Below are 10,030 nucleotides of genomic sequence, written 5' to 3' on the forward strand. Positions count from 1 at the left end.
AGACTCCAAGGGCCGGGCCCTGAGCCGGCCCGTGGGGGACTCAGAGCTCAGCAGGACGCAGGATGCGTTTCTAGGGTGGCCACGTCAGAGGTGGGGCCGCCTTTCCAGGCCCGCACCAGCCGATGCTGCGGCTGAAACTGACCCGTGTGCTGCCTTCACGGAAAGATAGGACGAGCACAGTATGACTGACTAGAAAATGCACGTGGTTGAGAAGGAGTGAGCAGAGGAGGGCAGAGTTTGGACTCGGTCCTGGGCTGGGACTCTCAGGGAGAATCTCCCCAAGTGGGGAGGAGCCCATAGCTCGCGGGCACGTCGGGGTGGGGGTCCAGTCAGTGACACCCGCTCGCAGAGAGGTTGAGGGTGCACACGGGGGCCGGCCTACCTGCGCCGAGTGTGTCTCCACCAGTCGCCGATGGCGTGACCTTGTTTCACCCTCGGGGTCCAGGGCGGATTGAGGTGATGCCTTTGGGGGGGCTCTTAGCTTAGTGCCTGGCCCGTGTTGTGGGGGGCACTCCCTTGTCAGCTTTGTCAGCTTCCCCCCCGTGAGTACCCCCTCTCTGCGTCTCTCTCCCTCCAAAGTCAAGGGCACCCACGACACGGTGAGCACGAGGGGGCAGCTGCTCTGAAGGCCCGGCTGGCCCTGCAGGCAGGACGCGGGGATGCAGGCCGCGTGACCTGGTGGCGTCAGAGGCGCAGTGGGGTCTTTGGATCAGACCAGGCAGACTGGCATGAGGTCGGGAAACATCCTCCCCTGAATTCCCTCCTGAGGATGCCTGGTTCTCAGGCAGACCCTGGGGGAGCCTTGGCCTTGGAAGTGAGGACCCATTGCTTGCTCTGAAAGTCAAGAGGAGGCCGTGAGCTCAGAACCGTGCCCCCTTGGCGACCACGCCCCCTGCCTCCCCAGAGCATATTCTGGACCCTGCCCTGTGGATTCTGGCTGAAGCATGTGTATGCTTAGTCGCTTCAGTCATGTCTGACTCTTTGCGACCCCATAGACTGTAGCCCGCTAGGCTCCTTTGTCCATGGGGTTCTCCAGGCAAGAATACTGGAGTGGGTAGCCATTCCCTTCTCCAGGGGATCTTCCGGACCAAAGGATTGAACCCAGATCTCCTGCATTGCAAGTGGACTCTTTACTGTCTGAGCCACCAAGGAATTCTGGGGCAAATTCATGCAGACATTGAATAGGTGTCTCTTCCCTCCCCCATCCCGGGTCACCTCTTTGCTGGATTATTTAATTTCGAAAGCAACACATGCTCATTATAACAAATGAATGCATGTGTAATTGTTTTAATTAAAAAGAAAAACAAAATCCAGTAAACTGATAAACTAGAGACGGGGAAAGAAAAGCTGACAAGCAAAGCTAATGATGAGCAGCAGATGTGTTGGCTGTTGGTTAAAAGAGAAAAAGCCAGGACCCATGGTGACTTCCTGCTTCCACAAACCGAGCCAGCATCGGGACTCACACGCGAGTGCAACCCGGCTGGCCCCCCGGTGAAGCCCTTCCCTCAGTTTCGGATGTGGTGGGAGTGAGGGAGAGGGGCTGTTTCCTTGAGAAACTTGGGGGCAGGGGCGGGGCCAGGCCCCGGGAGGGGCTGACGTGGCTTCCAGGTGAGTGCAGGGAGCATGTGGGAAACCTTCTCTGTGGTTCCCAGTGCAAGAGAACCGACCTCGTGCCCTCGGGGAGCCCACCTCCCAGGGGACGCCCCAGTCCCTAGTGCCAGGATGACCCGGGCGAGCCCGTGGCGGCTGTGTGTCAGCTGTGGGGTCACCGAGGCCGCAGACAGCGCCGAGCGGAGCGCAGTCGCTGGGCCCGAGGTCGAGCAGCTGCTGCAGGCGGGCTTGCGTTCCTGCCGGCCTTTCCCCAGAGGCGCTGCCCAGCCCCGCTGGCTGTGCCCGCTCCCCGGGTGCTGCCGGCACGCAGACCCGGTGTGCCGTCCCGAACGCGTGCGCCGCGCCCTGTTGCAGGTGTACCACTGCCGGCCCTTGGCCCTGGCGTTCCTGGAGCTCACGGTCGTGCGCAGGTTCCACGAGTACGCGCACCAGCCCCGCGTGCCGCCCCCGCTGCGGGCCGTGCTCCGGCGGCTCAGCGCCCTCTACGCCGTGTGGTCCCTGGGCCAGCACACCGCCCTGCTATACCGAGGTGAGACCCCGGCCCGGAGCCGCGCGGCGTACTGAGCGCTCGTCTGGGGAGCAGATGAGCCCAGAGGCCGTGGCGGGGGTGGGGGTGGGGGACCGCCAGGGGGCACAGCAGCACCAGGGTGGTGCCCGTAGGCCTGAGCCGTGGCGGGCAACCCGGGAGGGCTTCCTGGAGGAGGTGATGAAAGGGCTGATCCTGGAAGATGGGCGGAGACGGGATAAACCTGAGTTTTTTTCAAACTTTGTTTTCACTGTCTTTCTAAGGAACATTTTTTAGATGTTTTCCCGAAGCATCCCCATGACGTGTTAATACTAGAGCTGTCCTGTGTACCTCCTCATGCCCCAGGCTTGTATCTGTGCTGTCTCGGGAGTACGATTTTCCCTCCCCTTGCAGAGCACCCACATTTTCCTCCTTGGGGCCAGTGTTGCCCGCCCCCCCCCACTTTTTTTTTAAGTCACTCAGTCGTGTCCAACTCTTTGCGACCCCATGCACTTTACAGTCCATGGAATTCTCCAGGCCAGAATACTGGAGTGGGTAGGCGTTTCCTTCTCCAGAGGATCTTCCCAACCCAGGGATCGAACCCAGGTCTCCCGCAGTGCAGGCGGATTCTTTACCAACTGAGGTGTACAAGGGCTCCCTGGTGGGAGCGGTGGGGTGCGGGGGCAGGAGCCCACCCTCTCTGAGTGAGGGGGCGCTGTTCTCTGTGGCAAAGATCAGACAACAGCCAGCTCTGCAGCAGACTTGGGGCTCCCTCCTTGGGCCTGCGCGCGTGGGTGTGGGAGGCGAGGCCAAGGGGGCGGTTCTCAGGCCAGTTGCCTGGTGACTGCAGACGCCCCGCGTGCCCCCAGACGCCGCTCTGAGCCTGCAGCCCCCTCCACCCTGTGCAGTGCTCTGCTTGGGGTCTCGTCCACTCCTGTGGAGCCCAGCTTGCCGGCCCTGCCTCCTCCTCCCCCCCGGCCCCCTGTGGCCGCCCTTCCTGACCTTCAGCATCCCCAGCTCCCAGCTGTGACCCCCTCCCCCCACAAGCAGCACCTGCTCAGTGAACCGGCAGGGAGGACAGGGACCCCAGGCCCGGCCTCACCTTTCTTTAAAGGTGGTCGCAGCGGGACCCGGGCAGCAGGAGCGAGACGTTTTCACACAGAATGGGCTGTTTCATGATGTGTGCACTATTTGTGGGTAACTTGGGGGTTTAAAGGGCTTCCCCAGTGACTCAGATGGTAAAGAATCTGCCTGCAGTGCAGGAGACCCGGGTTTGATCCCTGGGTCGGGAAGATCCCCTGGAGATGGGAATGGTAGCCCACTCCAGTATTCTTGGCTGGAGGACTCCGTGGACAGAGGAGCCTGGCGGGCTACAATCCATGGGGTCCCAAAGAGTCGGGCCCGACTGAGCGACTGATCCTTGGGGGTGATGATCCTGGACCCCGGAGTCACCGCGCTGTGCTTCCAGGTGGATACTGCTCCGGTGAGCGTGCGGGCAAAGCGATGGAGAGCGCAGTCCTGGCCCTGTGTGCGCAGGTGAGTTGTGACCCCTTGTGTCCGTATGTGACTTACATGTGATGACACGTATGTCACTGTCCGGTGACCTTGGCCTCCCACTCATTGGTGTGTGTGCCACCTTTCAGTTCAGTCACTCAGTCGTGTCCGACTCTTTGTGACCCCATGGACGGCAGCACGCCAGGCCTCCCGGTCAATCACCAACTCCCGGAGTCTACCCAAGCTCATGTCCATTGAGTGCCACCATTAGCACAGCCCGGAAAACTAGAGAGAATGTGCTTATGGCAGAAAGGTCAGGAAGCACCACTCTCAGGGACTCGTACACATCCAGCTCGTTCTAACGCTTTCTAAAGTGACATCGACCATTGCTTCAGGCCTTTCACGTTAGCCTCCAATTCAAAATCATCTCGTGGCACTTTCGTTGGTTTTTTACTGCGTCCTTCTGCCTTCATCACCCAGAGGAGGCAGGTGGCCCCACGTCGTGTCCTGCTGCGCTCTGTCCACTGGAGCTTCGTGCAGGAGGGACAGGTTCCAGGGCCGTGCTCGCCCGTGCCGGTCGCCGCCGGCCACCTGGGGCTGCCGGTGGTGGAACCGCGGCGGGTGTGAGCGAGGGTTTGGGGTTTTCTTTAGTTTTAATCCAACCGTCAGCGTGTGTCCTGGCTGCTTTATTAAGCAGTGCATTTGGAGGCGCTTCTCTGCTCTGGATGATCAGACATGAAGCAAAGCCCCCCAGCGCTCTGTCCGTGGTATGTCTGTGGTGTACACGGCAGATATATGTACACAAGTGTCTCCATTGACGGGTGAGGGGCCGCTGGGCTCCTCTCTGCTTCCGAGCTGAGGCAGCTCCGGGTGATGTGCTTGTTGGCATCAAGCCTCTCTCTCCCCACGTGGGTTCAGGGTAAGGGTGTCTCTGGGGTCATTCCGTCTGCTCGGGCCACGTCGACTTAAACAGGAGGGCGGTTTCCCCTCTTGTGTTTTGTGGGGGTGAGTTGCCTTTATAAAAAATAACAGCAGTCATTTCCCTTGCTCTGCAGTGTGACACTTAGACCTTGGAGCTGGCGGCTGGGGTAGGGTGGAGGGGCAGTACCTGGGCGCAAGCTGCCTGGCGGATCTGAGTCCTGGTCCTGACTCGGGGGGGTGGGGGCCAGCAGTGGGGGGCTGCCGGCTCCTTCCCTGCTCCAGCCCGGGCCTGGAGCAACATCATCTGTCGGGGTGTCCTCGCTGTCTCACGCTCACTTCTGCTGAGACAATGACCCCACAGCCTGCAAAGACGGGCTCTTTCCCGTGGGCCCCCTGCATGAAACGCTGGCCAACCCCCGGTCTAGGTCAGGACCTTGCTCTGCTATTGTTTCTCCTTGAAGCGGGGCAGGCTGATAGCCCCAACCCCCTGGGACCACAGTGCCAAGGGCGTGTGGGACTGTGGAGCAGCGCCTGAACCACGAAGCCGGGCTCCTCTCCTCTCGTGACTCTTTGCCCAACAATGGCTTTAATCGGCCTTGTTTCAGTCGCCCTGGCTCCTGTGTTCAGTTCAGCCCCAGGGCCTGGATAGCTCAGTCAGTGGAGCACCAGACTTTTAACCTGAGGGTCCGGGGTTCAAGTCCCCGTTCAGGCCTGCTGTCCTCTGTTTTATCTTTGGGCTTCCCGGTAGCTCAGACGGTAAAGAATCTGCCTGCGATGCAGGAGACCCCATTTCGATCCCTGGGTCGGGAAGATCCCTTGGAGAAAGAAATGGCTACGCACTGTAGAATTCTTGTCTGGAGAATTCCACGGGCCAGGGGAGCCTGGCAAGCTGTTAGTCCTTGGGGTCACAAAGCGCTGGACACAGCTGGGTGACTAAGCACACATACCGCATATGGCATTTCACAATTATTTTAAGTAAAAAATGTATTTTTGCATTTCAAGAAAATTCTTAGGAGTCTACTCATATGAATTCCACTTGTCATATTGTAGAATAATTTGTGTAACGGGACGGGAGAGTAATAAAACTACTGTGAACCAAAGCACATTGGGATGATGGCTTTTCCAGGGGCTTATAAATGCTTTTACTCTTACTTTTTTTTTTTTCTGGACATATTTTCCTCTGTTGGAACAGTAATTGCCCCGATCAGTCAGGGTTCAGAGACAAACCTCTGAAGACAGTTGCCAGTTAGTGAGCCACAGGATCATCAGTTTTACGAGCAGTCCCTACCATGTTGGAAAAAAAAAGAAAATGTTGGAAGTCTTGAGTGGATAGCAACATGGTGAAAATATTCAGATGCACACTTGGGGAACCTGTAACCCAGGCCAATGAAAAGATGATGCCTGAGGAATGGAGCCTTGCGCCTGCTGGGGTTACCATTGCTCGTGGGTTGCAGGCTCTGTTACTTGGTGGTTGCCATGGAGATGCCGGGCGTTGCCAAGTGTACGGACTTTGTTTTCTAACAGCTGAAAGATGATGCTGTTGCCCTGGTGGACGTCATCGCCCCTCCGGACTTCATCCTGGACTCACCGATTGGCAGAGCCGACGGCGAGGTATGAAGAGCGGCCTTCCTCCTGTGGGCGGCAGGGGGCGCTCCGGGCCCCAGGGCAGTCATGGCAGAGCTGAGATGGCGACAGGGCTCGGGGCGGGGTTGTGGGGTAGTGGTCTCCAGCGTCACGTGGCCAGCGGGGAGGGAGTGACTGGGAGAAGTTGGAGTGGTCGTGGACGGGTCAGCCGCCCCCCCAGCCTGCCCTTCCCTGAGAGACAGGGTGGCCCTGCCACTCTCTTAGGAGGCCGCAACGCCAAGGTCAGTGTGGGCCTGCGCGAAGCTGTGGTCTCTGCACGCTCTCCTGAGGGCCCGCCCCACTCCTGGGTCTTCTGACCGTCTCTCGGCCGTCCTGACCCCCTCACCCCTCTACCTGGGCTTCCGGGGCAGCCCCCAGGTGGCTGCCCGAGCTCCTCTCTTGCCCCCACCCCTCCCCATGCTCCAGAATGATTGCTTCTCAAGCTGCCGCAAAGTCCCCCACACCAAAGCGGTACCAGATCCCTCCCCGCTCCCGCCCGCCCCTGTGGCTGACCTCTGCCTGGTTCTCCGGGGTCATCGCACACCTCCTCCCGCCCTCCAGACTCCAGCCTCACTGTCCTTCTGCTTCTCTATTGTACTGGACTCACTCCCACCCCAGGGCCCTTGCATCAGTGTTCCCCGCTACTTGGGAGCACTTCTGTTTGTTCTAAGTGGAATGCTGTTCTTCTAGGAGGTCTCCTCTGGCTTCTGGGTGAAGCGTCCCCCCTCGTCCCCTGGCAGGTGGGTCCCCCGCTTTGTCCTGCGGTGTGAGCCTCGCCACGCTCCTTCCCAAGCCCACAGGCAGCCCGGTGTGACCTCCACCACGTGGAGAGGCCTGTGCGGAACAACGCCCGCGGGCCCGCTCAGCGCTCCCAGCTCCCCACCGCCCGTGGCTGGTTGTCCCCGTGTTTCCATGGAGACTGTTTCCATGGAGACGTGGCATGTCAGTGTTAAAGTCACGTGGTGAGGGCCCATGGCTATCATGCTGTTTCTCCTGAGGCTTATCTTGCTGACCCAGGAGACTGAACGTCGGGGGACAGGTGCCTTCTCTCTGTCCCCAGGGGACATTCCAAGGAGACAGGAGCCTTCTGTCCTCGGGGGACACTGCTGTCGGTCCAGGGGGCAGGTGCCTGGACCTCTGCCCAGCCCAAGCCACCCCCAGGGTTGGGATGGAAGTGCAGGCGCTGGGGTGGGCAGATCAGAAGAGCCCCCCGTCGAGTCAGGAAGGCGGGGACCACACGTCTGAGGAGGGCCGGCTGTCCTCTGGCTGTTGAGCTGGGCCGGGCGTCCTCCCTTGAGGCGGCTGCTTTGCCAGGGAGAGACCCAGCCTCCAGGGGGACCAGGCGGGTGTCCTGAGTTGGCCCAGCTGGGAGGTGGCAAAGATGGACTGTTCGGAGGGAAGGCAGGAGAGTGTGAACCTTGGTCCCTGGTGTGGCTGCGGCCCAGTGGGAGTATGAGGAGGATGTGCTGACTGGCCCACGGGCGGAGAGCTGGCCTCTGGGACATGGGCTCCCGGCAGCGCTAGCCCCGTATGGGCGGCCGGGCGCCTCTGCAGGCGGCAGCCCTGATTCACGGGCGGGCAGGCAGGCGACTGCGGAGTAGGGGAGGCCATGCCATCCTGCCCTGGCCTGAGGTGGGGCCCTGGACTCCACACTGAGACCAGAGCAGCCCCGGGCCTCGCCCGGCAGGATTTATGCGGTGCATGTCTCTCCCAGTGTTACGGGCTGAGGTCTGCACCGGGTGCTATGAGGTGGGAAATCCGTTTTAGACGGACAGACACAGCTGTCGGAGGCCGAGGCCGTCTTTAAGGGAAGCGCCGCGTCCAGGTCGTGCGGTGTCACCTCGGATTTATGACCTGCGGGGAGAGAGCCTCGTCTGCGTCTCCCTGGGAGCCAGGAATAGCAGTACGCTGGCGGAATCGCTGAGCACGTTTAGCAGGTGCAGAGAGAGGGCAGCTTCTTGAAAGTAACATCTGTCAACGTCAGCCAGATGTAAAACTGGCCCCTTTCCTGCCTCCACGGACCTCGGCTGGGAGCAGGGACGGGTCAGGCAACTGCCTGCACGCTCACGACCTTCCTCTAGGATGACTAATGAGAGCAGTCCAGCCTGGGGGCCCGGAGGCGGCGGCTGGCCGGCCTAGGGGGCTCAGTCTGGCGGGGTGGGCAGGGAGGGGACCGGGCCTGCCCAGGCCTGGGGACCCAGAGTACCAGCCGCAGGCTGCTGCTTGGCTGTGCCACCATGCGCCAGCTGCCTGGCTGCAGGAGGGCAGATTTCAGAGCAAATGATCAGTGTCAACTTGCAGGATCCACCTTCCGTGAGAATTTCCAAAGAGAAGGCCAAGCAGGATGTTTTCAACATAAGTGTACATTCTGTGAAATCGCTCAGTCGTGTCCGACTCTTTGTGACCCCTTGGACAGTAGCCTGCACCAGGCTCCTCCATCCATGGGATTTTCTAGGCAAGAGTACTGGAGTGGGTTGCCGTTTCCTTCTCCAGGGAATCTTCCCGACCCAGGGATTGAACCCAGGTCTCCCGCATGGATAGACAGATGCTTTACCGTCTGAGCCACCAGGGCAGTGTACATTAGGGACCTTGATAGTTGTATTTTCCCAATTTTCCTCTGCTGACAAAGAAAGGGCTTATGCAAATTGAATTTAAATCGTCTTCAAACGCTTCCAGGAAGTGACGGCGCTTCCTTTGTTTTGCACAGTTGCATTGACACGCTCAGAGTCTGTCTTATTCCATCTGTGTGTATCATGTATTTTTTAACAGCTCTATAAGAACCTCTGGACTGCCGTCCTTCAGGGAAACAAGGTGCTGGAGAGGGCATCATGGTGGTCGGAATTCGCGGTCAACAAGCCTGTCATAGGAAGTTTGAAATCAAAGCTGTAGTCGCACCAGCTAAATCTGGCGAAGCCGTGAGGACCTGGACCTCAGGTTCACTTCTGGAAGCCCCAGACCCGCAGTTCTACCTGGCAGCTTGTCCTGTTGAGTCCAGGGCTGGACCGGCTTATCCTGGCCTGGCCCCCGCCTGCTGCCCCGAGTCCTAGCAGGACGGTAACCTCCAAAGGGTAGGACCGATTGGGGTCATCCTGATTTGCTGGGTGAAAACAAAGTTTATACATAGGATCATGTCTTCCTGAGAGACTGAACACTTTTGGATGATTAGAGCTTTAGCATAATTCTGTTTTTATATGCTGATTTTGAAGCTGACTGCTTGTAATCTGGGATTTTTCTGGCCAGGTGATCTTTTGCCTTCATCTGAGATTTCTTCCAAGGCTTTGCTTCACTAAGCTCTGAACGATGCCAATCCGACTCTTTGTTCACCCTGGTTTGACTTTCTCACGTCATTAAATTATATCATAACTTTACTAATTTGCACCGTGGACCACCCGAATGGCATAGCTGAAGATTTTGAAGGAAAATAAAATCAGTTTTCTTACTTTCTTGTGTGGAACTAGAAGTTTCCATTAAAGAAATGTTTCCAAAGGGGGGAGGGAAATGCATAATGATTTGAGGGTCTGGTCATACTTACGTCCTGACCTCCCTGTTGTATGCACATTACGTCGTCACTTTGTTACTTGAACGAGTTTGTTTCTATAGGAAGTGGAGCTCCCAGGCTGCCTGGCCCCGTGCGGGGTTTGTCCCACGCTTCTGCACACTGTCCACCCTCAGGCCCGAGCGCCCTGCGGACAGCAGGGACTGATGGAGGAGGCTGATGGCCACCTCCACCCATGATTCCTTCGTCCCAAGTCAGGACGACGGCCGGTGGGTGGACCCTGTCTCTGTCTCCCACTCCCCCCCAGCTTCCGATCTCCAGGAGGTTCAGGACCTCTGTCATCAGCAGCCCCCTGCACTCCCCACCCTGCTGAGGTGCCC

The 10,030-nt window shown here is 58.8% G+C and overlaps 1 protein-coding gene and 1 non-coding gene across 8 annotated transcripts in view; both read left to right on the forward strand.

The window, feature by feature from the left end:
• ACOX3 (acyl-CoA oxidase 3, pristanoyl) overlaps nt 1-9,594 on the forward strand; it is a 57,776-nt gene extending 48,182 nt beyond the window's left edge. For 3 of the 7 annotated variants that reach the window (XM_043906075.1, XM_043906084.1, XM_043906074.1), the window contains 5 exons: nt 1,966-2,140; nt 3,585-3,652; nt 6,056-6,142; nt 6,845-6,894; nt 8,924-9,594. In XM_043906075.1, the coding sequence (XP_043762010.1) occupies nt 1,966-2,140; nt 3,585-3,652; nt 6,056-6,142; nt 6,845-6,894; nt 8,924-9,020 (477 nt within the window). In that variant the 3' untranslated portion in view covers nt 9,021-9,594. Of the gene's footprint in view, nt 1-1,965; nt 2,141-3,584; nt 3,653-6,055; nt 6,143-6,844; nt 6,895-8,923 lie in introns of those variants that run through there. The other 4 variants (XM_043906076.1, XR_006341727.1, XM_043906080.1 and 1 more) reach the window with 4 other exon arrangements.
• TRNAK-UUU lies at nt 5,171-5,243 on the forward strand. Its single transcript has one exon. It is a non-coding gene; the product is annotated as a tRNA-Lys (tRNA).
• Nucleotides 9,595-10,030: the final 436 nt, after the last annotated feature.

This window comes from Cervus elaphus, chromosome 6 (assembly GCF_910594005.1).
Source record: "Cervus elaphus chromosome 6, mCerEla1.1, whole genome shotgun sequence".
NCBI lineage: Eukaryota > Metazoa > Chordata > Mammalia > Artiodactyla > Cervidae > Cervus > Cervus elaphus.